The 16,957-nt window shown below is 47.2% G+C and overlaps 1 protein-coding gene across 1 annotated transcript in view; it reads left to right on the plus strand.

Moving 5' to 3' along the window:
- The window catches only part of znf385d (zinc finger protein 385D), a 33,783-nt gene that overhangs the window by 10,705 nt on the left and 6,121 nt on the right, over window positions 1-16,957 (plus strand). Inside the window, exons 3-4 of the mRNA XM_068759997.1 lie at window positions 5,426-5,533; window positions 11,038-11,200. Coding sequence (XP_068616098.1) covers window positions 5,426-5,533; window positions 11,038-11,200 — 271 coding nt within the window. The remainder of the gene's footprint in view (window positions 1-5,425; window positions 5,534-11,037; window positions 11,201-16,957) is intronic.

Genomic DNA, 16,957 nt, shown 5'->3' on the forward strand with positions numbered 1-16,957 from the left:
TGTATGACAAGTCCATGACAATAGGCAATTAGAAATTATAATAAGAAAAGCCCACTGGCTTTTATCTCTGCATCACAGAGTCTGATTTTACTTATTCAAAAGAGTTGCGGTTCATTTTTTCTAAACCAGAGTCGGTCTCTTCCTGTCAGAAACGTTTATATCAGCAAAACTACAATAATCTGCATATTGCGAACATATGAAAAATGTTTAAACTGGGTGCAATTACCCGTAGAGGCAGCTGTCTGCGTTTACCAGAACCGAACACGATCCGTCTCGAACAAGCCTCGCCGTAATCTCCACCGGCTCTGCATGCGTTACAGTTGGCCTCGCGTTCTACCGTGTTCTCCCTTCAAAGCAGAACCAGCTGGAACGTCAGGAACTCCGGTTTGCACCTGCGGAATCATCGTTCCCGCAATGAAAACCGCTCCGGTCCCACAGGGACGGAGGAGGTGCACAATCTCAAAGTCTTTCTCTCCAGCGATGTCTTTGCCTTTGACAGAAATCTGTCCCCAATGTGCTAAGAGAACTCAAACATGGGTTAACCATAAATTGTTTTTCGCCACAAAGCCCCGTCATAGGGAGGAGGAAATCCCCTCGGGGTAACGCAAACTGGTCTGAAAGTCGGAGATTTGAATTCCTGACTTTTCTTGGGGAAAGTCTGTGGAGAAAATGCAATAACTGGCTAATTGTTTAATGGGAACCCAAAACCACATTGGAAGCCCACTAAATGCAGTCCGCGGTATTTAATAAGGTGAGGCTTTACTGTCGTGGAGCCTGTAACCGAATGAATGGGAAGGAGGGCGCGTTGATCAAGAACATGCTTGCTCAGCAAACCTTTCCCGCTCTGGGCGAAGCGACAAAACACCAACATCAGTGAAACTAGGATTAAAAATTTGACGCTCCACAGGGCCCGAGGGGAAAGTCGCCTGGAATAATTATTTGCATTGCTAAGATTCAGTGTTTGCATGGGGCCCATGCATTTTCCTATCAGAGGGCATTGATTTTGGAAATCCAATAGTTGAGCACGCTCCTCTGGCTCCACTCTCATTACGATCTCAGCCTCGCTTAACATTCATAGCTGAATATTACGAGAAGATAACTCGGTTAATCTTATTACTTATTGAACCATGCCATGAGTGAGGCACTCCCTTCCTTTCTGTGGGTGTCGCCAAAGCACTTTGATAGAATGATGGATTAGAAATGAGCAAGAGCCCAATCAAATTCCATTCGCTGGACTTTCTTTGCAGAGATGGTGACTTATGCAGAAATCCCCAAAACTTTTTAAAGCATATTGTTAGGACCGCAACTGAGAAAGACTAATTCCTGTCAGGGTTTTGTGTCCAGACGGTTCTCCTGTATTAGTAAATGTACCTATTGATGTATTTGGTTACATCTTCTACGTTTTCAGTGAGTCCTTCGGTACATTTTCGTCCATTTTGGACAGCCGTCGTCTCATCTTCAGTACGACTGAAATCCTGACACGTTGGCTTTAGTACTAGTACTTTTTTTTACTTTTTGAAATCACACATGACGCATCACTCCTTTTTCTACCCATAAATCCACCGCCTTAATACTTTCGTGCTTCCCGCCAACCGTCCTCCTCCTATCACAATGCTCAGCGTTTTCCTACGAACACCTGGAAGCCTGCTCCAGCTCATCATAAGCCCATGAAAACCCCCTTTTTGGATTTGACTTGCTAATTCCAAGTCCTTAAACAGTGGCAACAACCTGCGACATCGGCTGATGATGAACTAATGGACTGGGTCAGGCGGCTGAGGTAATTGGGAGAAGCATAGGGGAGAGGATTACATTTGACAGGTCATTCATCCCACTTAAGTTAATAGTAAGCCCGGCTGGCGGCCCTGAACAGAGCATTTAGTGCTCACCAGTGGGTGTGTCATTGACCGGTCATTCGCTCCTTCTATATGTGTTTTAACACGAATGTATATTTTAAATGCCTGGTTTCCATTGCAGGGCAGATACCTCCGTGGGCTGCAGAGCATGAGAATAAAACAAGCAGTATAAACGCTACATGCCTCAATTATAGACATACTTTAAATATTGCTTTTACTGTATATAATTGGTTTTTAACACAGGCATCTGTTGGACAGGTATGTCCTTTCTGGTACCTATACGCACCGACTGTGTGGCATATTTCTTTATTTTAAATGAAAATGTGAAGACATAAAAAGGAAAGCGAGAACTTTTCGAGGCGGTTGGAGATGGTGGGTGTTTGTGGGTTTAAGCGGGATTAAATTAGGAATGCTAATTATAGGAAAGCAGCCCTTCTGTGAAAACAGCACACATAAATAGCTGCGTTACGACCTCGCTGGTTCTGCTTCCTGGTCCAACTCGTGCGTTTCGCGACGTCAAGACTCTTCTTGAGATCAAACCTGTTCACAACTTTTGCGTTTCTTTAATTGTCGGCCGGTTGCATTTGCCTTCCGCTCTCTGGTCTTCCGCGGCGCCTTAACGCTGCAGGGTGTGTGTGTGTGTGTGTGTGTGTGTGTGTGTGTTTTTTCTTCTGCATGTGGATTACATGTGCGTCGTGGTACATTTCCTCCGGCAGCCTTCCCGTCCCTTGAAGGAGGGGGCTCATGTGGTGGCGTGACTCTGTGGGTGGCTGATGGGGGAGGAATAACATGCCGCCCCCCCCCCCCCCCTTTTTTTTTTTTTTACTGCAGCTGCTCTTTACAGACGAGGCCTGAACACATCATGTTTCAACGCAGGGAAGGAATCAAACGTCGCACGACAGGGATTTTTTGGGGGGGGGGGCGGGGGGGAAATGCTTAAGAGGGTCTGGAATTCTGCGAAATTCGCGGCGCCAATAATAGCACGGCGGAATAAATTCCCACAGAGGACTTCAGCACTTCATAGCAAGTGATTAATGATCCCGTCCACAAACACACACTAAACATCTCTCCTAATCATTTTTGCTGGATGGTGCCATTTCTTCAGCCCTCATAGCGGATTAATTTGACAGCATCTGCACTGGGGGGAATAACACGGAGCCCAGCGCATGTTTCTAGTGAGAGGTCATCGGCTCTCTTGGGGCCCAGATGTTTCTAACCGCCGTTTGCTTTCCAGCTTCCCACCGAGCGGCGGCGCATCTGGTTCCCTGCGGGCGTGTCTCCCTCGCCAGCGAGCTCAGCCAGCGAAGAGTGTCATCTACTTCTCTCTTCCCAAAACAACTTGGGTGCGATTTACAGAGCAAAGGTAGACGGTTGCGTATCCAGACCGGGATCCAGAGTCAGGGCGAAGGCCTGGTGAGCGGACTGTCCTCACCGTGTTTCATCACATGCGCTTCATTCGGAGGAAACGGGAATGAAGTCTTTAACAAGAGAGCTGATGTGAAGTTTGTCTTGTCGCATCCCGTCACTTCTGGTGTTTCCCCCTAGTCGGTTGACGCTGAAAGCATTTATGCTGTCTGATCTTTATTTTTAAGGGAACGGCCAATGAGAGTCACTCTCAAGTGATCAATTCCCACTCGTGTGCTGTGGATCTTTCCCAATAACATGCAACACATCGTTAGCCACGCCATCGAGCTGATGTTTTCCAGGCAGCCTGTTTCTCAGCAGGATTTCAGAGTAAGCACTGGCACGATTTTCATGATGGAATGGTGCAACGAAGGGCCTGGATATCCCAACCCCCCCCCCCCCCCCCCCCCCCTCCCTTCAGCTGTCCTATCCATTAAATCGGAAACAAAACGCCCCCCAAATCAACCGAAACGGTCCGATTGGCGAGGGAGGATATTGCGGAAGGAAAATGCTGTGTTGCAACGCCATTGGTCGAAGATCCACCTGGACTACTGCCACCTGCTGCTTCGGAGTGTAATTGCCTCTCATCCGGAACAAAGCTGTAGGATTAGCGCTAGTTCGTGCATCCGCCGGCGTCTTTGCATCCTGGTGCTTCTGTTCGTCGGCGTTTTAAACCTGACCTCGTCTATCAGTCTCACCCCGGATCGGGTTGCGCCTCTCAATCTAATCTGGTTTTTATCCGGGGCCTTCCTGCAGCCTGAGATGTTCCAGAGACAATCCAGATCGTATCTACCCCACCGTCTGAGCTTGCCTCCCCTTCGGACTCTTGTCATTTCATTGCCAGAACTGGCTTCTATTTATCTCATTTTCCTCTCTGGATTCAGCCCTGCAGTTTGTCTATCGGCCCGGTCTGTTTCCTCTGCTCTCGTTCGCTGTCACTCATTCTTTACGGTCCTCACGATCCAGCCCACCAACATTTAGACCATCCCGATCGCATCCTCGTCGGGCTCAGGTCTAGAGATCACCCGGCTGCACCCAATCCACTCACTCATGTAAACAGACCAGTTTCAGCTCGACTTCGTGTCTGTTGCCAAGTTTCTTCCAACCGTTGCTGAAACCTGCGGCTGATTTCCTGCTTTCTTGCATCACTTGTTTTGCACTGATTTTACTGCCTGTTCATTGCCAATGTGGGCAACGATAAAAATACCCGAACCACGAGCCAAAACCGACACCATTGACTCAACTTCTCTTTGGCAAAGTGCAAAAAATAAAATAAAATAAATAACTCCCTCTATATTATGAGTTTAATAAAAACATAAACGGCCCAAACCTCCTCGCAGGCAGCTCATAATTTCCCATTATGTCATTGCAGCTAAAAGCTCTCGTCCCATGATAGCTGGACCCTCGTAATGTGACTCACTGACCACGAAGACCCGCCCTAGAACCCGGAGTCACATTCAGAATACTTTATTACCGGTAATCCCAAATGGAATCATTAGTGGTTTATAGTTATTAGAGAACATTTTTGATTTAACTCATTTCTGCACAGTAACGTTTGAAGGTCATGATGCAGTTTAATCTTGATTCAAATCTGTAGGATTAGAATTGCAAATTTCTTTTATCCAGTTCTTCTATATTTATAGCTTTTATGCCACATTTATACGTCGCTTCATCGCAGGGATATTAGCAGCAACATTGGAAAAGAAAACATCTGCAGACCAAGGAAGACTAAACACTGTAAACAATAAAACGTCGAGATTGCCTCGGATTAAGGCGTGCTTTACAGCGAGAGGCCGGCTGACGTCAGCCTCGTCCATGGACTTCGTTGTCAGACACAGCTCTGCTACTTTAATAAACTCAGACTGCTCAGAATATTTCAGGACATACAACAGTAAGCCTTTGTTATGATTATTGTGGACATGAAATATTGCCGTAAAGCGCTAGCGGACTAGCGCGTTAAATCCATTGTTGGTTTTAGCTTCTTGTTGGGAATTCTCTCACGATAATGAAAAGACTCGCTGATGCCGCCGGGTCCCGCCTTCCGCCGTCACAACAAGATTCCCCGACGCGTGTTCCACGAGTGGCTAAAAGGGCAAAGAGTTCTTCATGTCCGTCGGAGCCAGGAAGCGCTGGCGTTTTAATTAGCCTCTCTGTTTCTCCGCCTCCAGATGGACCCGGTGCAGAAGGCCATCCTCCATCACACCCTCGGCCTCCCGCCCACCGCCAAGAGGAAGCACGCCTCCTGCGGCGTTTGCCAGCTGAGGTTCAACTCGCAGGTGAGCGGGCTCTCTTTGGAAGAGGAAGGTTCAAATGTCACGGCCGCGCATCCAAAAAGGTATTTATCTAAAAGCAAAGGAGATCTACTTTGATGTCGGAAGATGCTGTTCACGCCCAGCTGTTTGTAACATGCACCTTAATGCAACAACATCAGAAGCAGATTAGCGGACGCACGTGACCCGCATTGCTTCAGTACGAGCTCGCTAAATCCAGCCAGCGGTCCAACAGATGGGTTTTCGATTCCCCCCCCCGCACCTCAGCTCCATTCTACTTTGAAAGTAATCAAAACCATTTAACAGAAAATCACTGCCGGAGCCGCGTGTTGTTCCGTCAGTGGCGTCCCTGAGCAGCGACGCCGTCGCTCCTTCATTAGGGGAGCAATCAATCCATTTCTTACGCTGAATGTGAAGGTGATTACCGAGGGCGGGGTTATGATGTCGTGCCTCTCGGCTGTCCGTCATACCATCGCCCCGGCTCACCTGTCAATCGGGTGAGAGCGTCTCTGCAAAACGCCTAATGGCCCGAGACAGGAAGACAACAATGGGTCTTTAGTTCAAAGACTTCAAGACGTTCTTGCTTTGCTTGATGGATTCATGTTTCCAGCTCCAGAACATAAAACAGGACTCCGAGTGAGTCGCCGGAACTCCGATGTCATTTATCCTCCTAAAAGGAGACGCTTTATTTCATGTTTACACTTCATGCTGTTGGCGGCTCGGTGGCGCAGTGGTAAGCACTGTTGCCTCACAGCGAGATGGTAGCAGGTTCGTCTCCGGCTTGTGGCCATTCTGTGAGGAGTTTGCATGTTCTCCCCGTGTCTGCGTGGGTCCTCACCGGGTTCTCCGGCCTCCTCCCACCACCAAAAACATGCAGCCTAGGCTGATTGGTGACACTAGATTGCCCGTAGGTGTGAGTGTGTGTGTGGCTGGTTGTATGCCTCTATGTTGCCCTGCGATGAACTGGCGGCTTGTCCAGGGTGTCCCCTGCCTCTCGCCCATTGACTGCTGGGATTGGCTCCGGCTTGGCCCGCGACCCGATAACGGAATAAGCGGTTAGAAAATGAAAACACTTCATGCTTTTACAACATTTCCTCCGCTGCATTACCTCGTCCCACGTTTAACCCTTCATTGCCAAACGTGCCAAACACGAAAAATCTGCATTTTCCATGAAGAAATTCCAGATTTTGCAAAAGTTACATAAATTAGAGCACTTTTTTTTTCCTGTAGATGCGACAAAAAAACCCAAAACATGTCCCCTCAGTTGAATCCATTTTCCACAGGAATTTTTTCCAAGACCGCAACAACCATTTTAGGATCACAATCAACGAGCCAGATAGCGGGAGCCAGAGCTCGGCTGCTGGACGGGCGTCGTGGGGAGTTTACGAAGCGATTCGGTCATCGAGCTAACGGGTCAGAAGAAGCATATTGGCGATTTGCTCGGGCGCTGGGCGACCGCCATCAATCACTGGACGACGGGACTTTCCTGTGATATTAGAAATAAATCTTGTGACAGTCATTGCCTTAAAAAAGACGAGAGAGCGAGAGAGCGAGAGAGCGAGAGAGAGAGTGTCTGAGAGCGCTGGTGAATGAGAGCGAGCACCCTCATTTGTGATTTGGGAAGCGCCCTCAGGTTGGGCTTTCAGGTTTGATGAAGATGATCCCACCTCCCACAAAGCGAGGTCAAAGTTCCCACCCACTCTTGCGTCAAGTTGAATTTGGGTATGATTCTGGCGTTATGCTTTCTTTCTAAGAAAACTACGAGCAAAGGCGATGTTTGAAAAGTTGACCCTGAGACCTGAGAGTCAGAGCCTCGAGTTAAGCGTTTACGCTTATAATTCTTGTTTCTGTATTCAAAACCTTTTTGATAATATCTGTGGTGATCCAACTAAAATGTAACCCTGAAAATAAAAATCTTGGTTGTCATTGACAGGGTTGCCCCTGGAGACCCGATAACGATTGTACTCTGGAGGATCTTTGTCCTGAGGATTTATGTCTTGGCTAAAAATAGAAACACAAATTCAAAAGTCCAACTCCAGAGGGGGTGACATTTTTTGTTATGAATTCAGAGCAACTTTCAACAAGGAAATTAAAATATCATTACTTCAATGAAGGCCCATGAAGTTGAACAAAAGCACACATAATTACAAAGAAGACAAGCAGCCTTTAGAAATGATGCCGGCATGCAGCTCACACATAGCTTTAGACGTCACTGCTGGAAGCGTCTTTTAATGCTGCGATGTGAAAACATCTGAGTTTTGTTAAGACAATAATGTCATTATTTCTCAGCGGCCGGGGAGAAAACGTTCCACGACGCCTACCTCCTCCGGTTTCATCCGTCTGTTTGAGATTATTTCAGATGCTTTCTGGACCAAAGGCAAACATAACATTTCCAAAACATTGGTAAATCAATAACTAAATATTTGTGAATTCTTTTTTTTAATTTATTAAAGTTGTTTTATAGCTTCATTCGCTGGTTTCTGTTTCAGCTGAAACATCTTTGGCTTCGATGGATGAAGCTTTCTTAAGGTTCATAATGTATCGTGATCTAAACTCTGATATCCCTGCTTAATGTTTTCCCGATTTTTTCCCCTACCATTTAAAATTACATGTACGTCTTAAAAATGAGGAGTTTCCCCTCCAACATCCAAATAGATGAATTTTAGAACAAAGGAATTCGATTTAAAGGTCTCATGACCAGAATTGTTGCGCTCCGTGTTTGACTCTGGCTGGATAAAAACAGAATTGAGTGGATTAGCAGCTAGCTAGCGAGCAAAGAGTCCCGTGAACTGAGCGAGCGTGAGCGACTACAAGGCGTTAAATCCAAGGAATACTGGGATTAATTTAGACAACATGAAAAGAAACAGGATTGCTGTATTCGTGGTGCGTTCAGGCGTCAAAGTAAATAAGCAGAGATCGATTGAACACGCTTTACAAACAATTATAAAATCATTTCTCCTGGTGGGAAGAATCTTCTGACCGCATTTTCGCACCTTCCGCCACATTTCCAACCGCAGCTAACCGTTAGCTTAGATCGATATTAATGGTGCGTAGCTACGTCTACGCAGTGTAAAGCTCTGGCTGCATTAGCGTCACTCCTTTCTCTTTCAGGATATAGTGCCAGCTGATTTATCTTTGCCAAGGAGGTTATGTTTCTGGCAGCGTTTCTCTGTCGTTCTCCAAAAGGTTGCCGACGGATCTTGATGGATTTTATCGGAGAGGTTAGGGCACGACCCAAGAAACAATCCATTACATATTGGTGATGGGCCAGAGGCTAACTGAGCTACCTTGGCAGAGCGGTGCGTTCCCTGAGTGCTGTCTACTTTGGTATTCAAGCTCTTAAACAAGTCTGTTGCAGCGGAATCCTGAAGTGAAGGCCAGCGGCTGCGTCATGCATCGCGGTACATCAGAGAACCCGCGTGTGCCCGGGCAGCCCGGGAGAACGTCTAACATCACCCGAGAAGCGATGAAGGCTGAGAACAAACAAAAGCTGTGAGAAGCCCGGCGCCAAGGTGGAGCCGGAGCTCTGGAGCCGGCGCTCACCTTCATTCCGCTCTCTTCTAGAGCAGACCTCCACTTCTCTAGATTCTCCTCTACCTGCTCCCACTGCAGAGCGCAATGTCATCTGCAAAACACCATATTCCAAGGGGATTCCTGTTTCACCTCATCCGTTAGTCTATCCATCACCATGCCAAATAAAAAGGGTCTCAGAACTGATCCCTGGAGCAATCCCACCGCAACATTAAACTACCCTTTTCTTTTTCTCTTTTAAATCAGTTTTGATTATTTCTAGCCAAATAACAGTTTTTGAATTTAGAGGCTCCCAGACTAGATTATCCAACCGAAAACTATCAAATCAGGAGGGGCACTTCAGTGACCAATCACATTTCAGTTGTTGCCAGTGCCCCTTCTTGCCCCACCCCTTGATACGCCCATGCCAATATGCAAATTACAACCACCACTCTGGATTAAGAAGGTAAACTATACAGATGATGTCAGACTAAAAAAAGGTCAGAAGTTAGAAACAACGCTAGCAGCAAGAAAGGTGCTAACATTAGCGTGTCTGGCGATGAGGATAAAGTTTGACATCCTTTGATGAAGGATTATATCTTCTCCTTTCACCGGATTAAAGCAAATAAATGCATTCAGTATTGTTTTATCATCATTTGCTTTTTTTTATTACTTAACTCCATGAAGCTTAAATATAATCGGTGTTGATGGAACGCCCATACATTCCTCCCATCGGAGGTGCGTGTATCGTTTGATGTTTTTTCCCTCTTGCCGAGCACCTGGAGGGAAAACGAATGATTTGGTTCCCAGTTTTTAATCATGCGTGTGTCAGATTTGGAGTTCAGGCAATTCTTCCACTTCATTGCTCTAATTATAGTGGAATTATCGGCGCATTCGCATTAAACAGCCATCCGCATCACCTGGGTGTCATGACAACGGAATATGGCAGCTTCTTTGGTACCCGGTGAGCGATGAGTGTCGGTCAGGACGGATCTGCTCACGCCAGAACGAGCTCTGCTCGACGCCTCATCCGAAAATGGTTCCTGCGACAAACGGCAAAGCGTTTAGGGCGCCTCAGCTTTTTCACGACCTTCGCCAAGAAAAATCACTCAGCTATGAATTTCTGGCAGCTCACATCTCTACTTTTCGGATTCCATTACGTAGATTTTTCTAAGCACTTTTTGGAGGAAATGGGACCCTTTGAAATAACATATCAAGGTGATCCAGTTAAAAGAAGCTGATTGTCACCGTGGCAACAGAAGGTAATTAGTGAAAAGGAACAGAGGGAACAATATTTAGCTAGTGCTGAGAAAACGGCCTGGAGCGGGGGGCATCTTTGTCCCGACAGTCTTTAGTGACAATTCCCCACAGCGGCCCATAAATAAAGATGCTTACAAATGTCTTCCGGGGACGTCCTCATTCATTCCGAGAGGCAATCGTGTCTCTCCTGGTTCCTGCCTCATTGCCGCGGGCAAAGTGTGTAGGGAAGTGTGAGGAGGTAAACGAGGACGGCTCAAAGTCTTTGCATTCATATCTTGTGAGGTGAGGTTTTGTGTGGCCAAGCCGTAAATTATACATCAGGAATCGTCCGTTATTCCCGGTCCTCATATTCACCGGAATGCTGATTTCATTGCTACTAGTTTAGTAAATAAATAAGACTCAAGATTACAAGAAAATGTTTGATTACGAGCACGAAACACCGAAACAATAGAAAAGTTCCTACAATGCTGTGTTTCCTCAGGGGAAAACACATTAAATTAAAAAAACGGCACTTGGATTACTTTGGAAACCGATTATTTGTGCGTGTTAATTTAAGAGAACAGCATTTTCAAACATTAACGCTTCTCGTGATCAACTGCCCCCCCCCCCCCTGCTAATTACGCCGAGTCTGCTTCGTTGGCCGCGCTCCTCGAGACTTTCCATCTTTCATTTTGCCCTGGCTTCTGCCTTTAGCCGCTTCCCCAAGGTTAAATTGAGCCTGTTATTTGTTCTCCTTGCAGAGCCAAGCCTTGGCCCACTACAAGGGGACCAAACACGCCAAGAAGCTTAAAGCCCTGGATGCGCCGAGGAGTAAGCTCAAAGCCTCAGCCGTCACCAAGGAAACCGCCAACCAGGAGATCACCATCGACCCCTCGCAGGTCCCCGACGGCGCCGACAGGAAAGGTTTGGGCTTCCCTCCCTGCCCTTCCGTAGGGAACGAACGCCGGACCCGACCAACGCACCTTTAGCTTTGCTTGTCGCCCCAGGAGTTGGATGCACTCGGTGTTGATTAGATCTTTGTGTTGGCTGCGCCGCCGATGGCCGGCTGCCCACTCAGAGACAGCTAGACGTAAATGAAAGCGGGTCGGAATCGGCTTTAGCAGCCAAGCGTGCGAGCATCGTCGAGTAAATCCGTCGTATGAGCTCAGTGCACTTGGACTAGAGACTGCCGACGAAACCAGGAGAGGCTAGCGGGCGGCTCAGAGGCCGTTAGCGTGCGTTCCTGTTTATCGTAGCATGGGTTGGATGGGTTACGGCCATTACATGATAGTATATATGGATTATACATTATGCACAGGGCTGATCGGGATCACCGCGTTGGTTGGCCACGCCCCACGCATTGAGCGAAGGCAACAAGCTGGCAGGCTTCAAGTTGAATTCCCTCTCTCCATTCTTGGCTCTGCTGCTGCAGCGTTCATCGGTTTCCGTGTCCGACATCACAAATGCCTTCGAGGGGGGAGACGTTGCCGGCGGGCGCGCCAACAACGCCATCTGTGAAAGCAGCTGTAAACTCGCACCAGCAACCCCGACCGCCGCCCTTCTCGTGCAATTTACTTTCACGCCACTTCTTTCTTCTTCGCTGGTTTCGCGTACGTGTTCGTTGCGCCTCGTTTGAACTGCAGCTGCGCCGCCGACATCACTTCCGGTGTTTTTGTTCCGTGTCAGCGACTCAGCGGGGGGGTCGTTTCAGAACCCCCCGAGAACTCACACCAAGTAAAATTAAAAAAAAAAGGACCAGTTTTCATTCAAGCGGAGATTCACGTTAAAGCAGATGGAGCGAGTTTCAACATTCCAGCCAGGCACTGATGGCATTTTGCCTCAAGGTGCCCCCCCCCCCCCTTAAATCACCGTCAGCTCCAGCCTCCGTGTCCACAATGTCACATTTGCACATTTTCCTATTATCCAGTTTTGGATTGCATTTTTCCGGTTAGCTTCCCGACTGAGACTTATTCATCTCCTTGCATCCAGGTGTCTGTTTTAAACCCGGTTATCTCCGCCTGGGTTAATCTGAAAAGCGTTATTATTCCCGCTGCTCTCAAATCTCGAAAATACTGAAAGGAAAACTCAGCGTTCCGACCCGGCAGGAACCAGATGCAGCTGTTCTAAAGGATTTAATCTGTTCCCACCGAGGATAGCATCGTGACCTCCCCGCCTCCTCCTGTAGGAGACTTTCTGGGGCTTCTTATGTCATGAATTTGGCCCAATAAAAATCTTCCGATTTAACAGTAACATGATTTTTCTTTTTGGGGGGGGGACGGGGGACATGTTGGGCCGTTTTACCCGTGGCTTTCTTTTTCCACAGAGATTTAAATCAGGAGCATATTTCTGGAGCTTTCGTTTAACCAAGTCAGACTTAAAGTTTAAAAGATGCTCGAGGTTTAAATCCGACATTCAGGTACGCTCATCAGGTCTGAGTGGAAGTGATCGGCTTCATAAACGCTGCGAACATCAATAATGTTCCAGAGCAGGCGAGGAGAGAATTAAAACAATCCTCTGCACCGCTCTGAGACGTTAAGAGTCTTTTAATCCTGTTAAATTTCCTCCTATATTTTATTCATGTCAGTGTGAAGGGCCACATTTTATTGTGTTTATTCAATTATTACATATATTTTCATTTAAGGGCAGCAGCAGCACATTTTAAACTGCAAGAAATGTAATTTAATTTAAATATATACAATATATTCTATTTAATTTATAAAACAATCGATGGTTTTGTTGACTTTTTTCTCCGGCTTTCATCCGACTCACGCAATGCAATCACATCTCAGATGCATTTCCTGCACCAGGGAATCGTTCTTCGACTTTTCTGGAGATTTTTTATTGATGCTTTCACTTTTAAAATATGATGGATTGATCCGTGCAGCCCAGAGAAATCCTCCAACATCGCAGGCTTTCATATTTAATGGTCTGAGCCTGCGTTGGCTCTGCTGCCGCTGCTTCTTCACTCGTTCCTCCTCTTCATTAACTTTTCTACAACCACATTAAGGATTAGCCGTGGGACGTTCGAGCACCGCGGGATCCTTGAGTATCCAAGACGAACTAATTAACCAGCCAGATTCGCTGTATCCTTTTTTATGATGATGGCGCTTCTTGAATTATGAATTAATACTTTGGAGGAAGTATTTCATGCAGCCGATGAAGACATTTTCTGTACTCATAACAAACACATCTGGCTGTCTGGGTTTGATTCATCTTATTTTACATCTGAATTCACATCAGAGGAATGAAAGCAAAGCTAATTATTATTGGATTATATCTTGTTTATTCATTTTGAACACCCTGAGTCATCTTAGACCTTCCGCTGTGTGGGCTGTGGCATCATGGGAGTTGTTGTCTTCATCATTAAACAACTACAGATGCAGAGGACAAACAGGAACATCCTTCCTGCATGTTCTCCAACCAACTCAAGCGAATTCTTCCGTTTATTAGAAAGAACAAACTTTGTAAGCGTGGGATGATGTGGGGGAAAAAAGCCACAGAAACATTTTGAGGCTCCTCAGGGAGACGTGACGCTCTTTTATATCATGCTTGAAACTAGCGGCTTCAGGCTCCGTTAGCGGTTAGCCAAGCAAAAACGTAAGAATACTTTATTGCCCCCTGAAGGACATCTTTCTCGGGGCAATAATGCAAACAAACAACTCTGACTTTAGACAGCACAATAAAAAAAGAAAACGATGCATCGTATAAAGATCTGATGAATAAATAGTGCATGAAGTGCCTGAGGAGGACAACGCAGCACGAGCCGTTGCATTGTGGGTAGTGTAGGCAGCAGGTTTCCAGATAAATATTTTCATTGCTGATTACAATGTTCATATTTTTTATGGTTAGCAAGTGGTGACAAACCTGATTTAGCATAGTTGCTATCTGCAAAGCTGGAATCCCCCCCCCCCAAAGACTCTAGTTCCCTCTTCCCTCAATTTCCCTTTGGGATTAATGAAGTATTCTGAATCTGAAGTGTACGATTACTTTTTCAAATTTCACCCATCTTAAATGTTTGACGGTGTTTTCATTCAAAACAGCCTCACTGTGAATGGATTCCACCAAAACAGCTCCTGATTGGCCGACGCTAAGAGTTCCCGGACTGATCCCGGCATGTGGAACGTTGGAATAAAGTCACTACTGAGCGTCTGGTTTTCCCTGGTAATTTTAGCCCGCTCTACAAAAGCAAACAGAACTCTCCTCCCCGTCGTTCCTTCCCACTCTCTCGACGTCCATGAACTCGGCTTTTCATTAGAGCCGGTTTGGTGCCACCGATTTACCATCAAATACTTGAGCCCCCACGATAATGCAGCGTTTTCCTCGCCTCGGTTAATTCTTCTGACACCTGAGCACATTAGTATTCGTTAGCCACCCCCACACACTGTAGATGGGACAGAGAGACGCGTCGAGATGCTAAAGAGCACTGGAATGATTAACAACCATTTGTTGCTGAGCGCCTCTGAGGTGTGTGTGTGTGTGCGTGTGCGTGTGCGTGTGTGTGTGTGCGCGCGCGCGCGCTTAACGTCGGGTCCATTGCCGGTGTTTGGGGATCCCTGATCTAACCTAAAAATACACCTGCTTCATACGAATGCCATGTGCATCTGTAAAGGGTTTCCATGACAACCTGTTATTTACTTTATCGCTGAAGTGTCTGCCCTCCGCTTGATGGACAGCTGGGCGCAGCGAGACGGTACAGATGACTTGGGTGACTTAGCGGCCGCCTGTCAGGATTGTGCTTGTGTTTCATCTCGCCATTCGCCGGCCGGGGGCGGAGGGGGGGGGGAGGGGGGGGGGGGGGGGGGGGGGGGGGGGGGGGGGGGGCTGAACCTGCCATCGCTCAGTTCCAGCCCAGCGCCTGAGGAAATGTACCCTGATATTAGCTATTAAAGAGCAGATTGTCAGGGGAGCCACGCTAGCGCTGACAGCAGCTGTACCAGGTAGCAGGAGGCTAGCTCAGGCTCCGCCCCCGGCATCTCCATCCTCAGCCCCCCCCCCTTTGTAGCAAAGTCTGGGTTGGACTCAAACCCTCCTCTGTCAGTCAGACATCAGAACCAGTTCCAGACCTGATGGGTGTGCGATTAGCTCGAATGTCTGCTTCTGGATATCAGTGCGTAACCACGGAAACATCCCAACAGAAATTCGGTGCGGATCATTTGCTTTTGAAAGAAGGAGAGAAGAGAGAAATGATCCCTGCTGCGGTTCAATATGTCGGGTCACCTTTATTCCCCTCCGTCGGTGCTCTCCGTCGGTGCCCTCGTAGCGTTGAATGCTAATGTTTCACTTTATCAATCCGCCGTTCAAGGAAGGATTCAAGCGTGACTCTTTTTCTCATTTACTTGCTTTGAATGGAGGATGGTACAAACGGAGGAGGAGGAGGGGGGGGGGGGGGCACAGCACTCCTATCTGTGCCTCCCACCAGCTCCACTTCTCCTTCTTTAATTGCATCCCATACTCGCCATCTCTTTACTCCTCTTCCTCCTCGCTTCCCACACCCGATCCCTCCGTTCTTCGGCCTCAAACTTTACTTTTCAACTTCCGATTTAACTTCTCTCCTCTCCCCCCCCAGCCCCGCCTTTGGCTTCCAAATCCATCCCCATTCGTTCTCGGTTCTGATCCTCCCTTTCTTCTACCTCTCGCCAATCTCTCCATCATCCTCTGCTCTCCTTCCTCCTACTTTTGCTGCCCATACAAACGTTAGATTGATTGCAGTCATTATCTCCATTAATGAGACGGGATGAGTTCTTAACGTGCCCTCAAAGAGCCGGTTCGGTCACCGACTGAAGATATGGATTACCAAAGGCTTCCCAGAGTGCAGAGTTTAATCACCTGCCCCCTCCGACGGCAAATGGCTCTTTAATGACACCGTGGTGGATGGGTTGCCCCGACGCAAGGGCAAACGCGCGGTTGAGTTAGCATGGGTGGCTCGCGGAGCAGGCTTTGTAGTAAGTAGACAGATTAGGATGGAGGCGGATTTTCACGCCGTCATACGGCTCTGCTTCCCGGCTAGCGCCGCCAGAATGCTCATCAACTTTGTGTGTTGTTGTTGTTGTTGTTTTTTTCTTACATTTCTATGTCATTCAAAGGAGAAAAAAATGGGAGAAAACCAAGTAAATGAGAAATTAGAGAACGATTAAAGTGTTGTCGTTCAAAACAGGCTGATTGCTGTAGCTTATCATGAAAACAGGAAGTCAGAGGTGAAACAAAGGCCGTCTAAAAGGACTACACAAACACTTCCTGTCTAATACAGGCAAAATATATTTGGATGTTTGTGATCTTGCATCCGTTTTAAAATTCTCTGCCACCAATGCGTTTCAAAGAAGCTTGGAGAGGAGCAACGAAAGACTGGAATCGTTGTGGGATGCTGGCATCTGACCCTTCTGACCTTGAGGAAAAAATATGCTAGCGTGCTAACAACAGCTTGTTCATGATCTCGCTCATGTCGAAAACATCGACCAGAAATCAAACAGGAAACGCTTGAACGCCTTAATCTGGTGACGGAGAGGGCGAATGGCTCTACGTCCACATTCAGTCGGGATTAATTCCATCGGACATAAATTAGGATCAACAAAACAAATTCCAGTCGCGCTGCAGAGCGTAACAGTCTGGAATAACGGCCTGTTCCCCGTCCGGCGTTCCCCCTTCCCCTGAGCATCTGTTAAAACACACAGAAGGCGAGGTAGA

Source organism: Brachionichthys hirsutus, chromosome 3 (assembly GCF_040956055.1).
Source record: "Brachionichthys hirsutus isolate HB-005 chromosome 3, CSIRO-AGI_Bhir_v1, whole genome shotgun sequence".
NCBI lineage: Eukaryota > Metazoa > Chordata > Actinopteri > Lophiiformes > Brachionichthyidae > Brachionichthys > Brachionichthys hirsutus.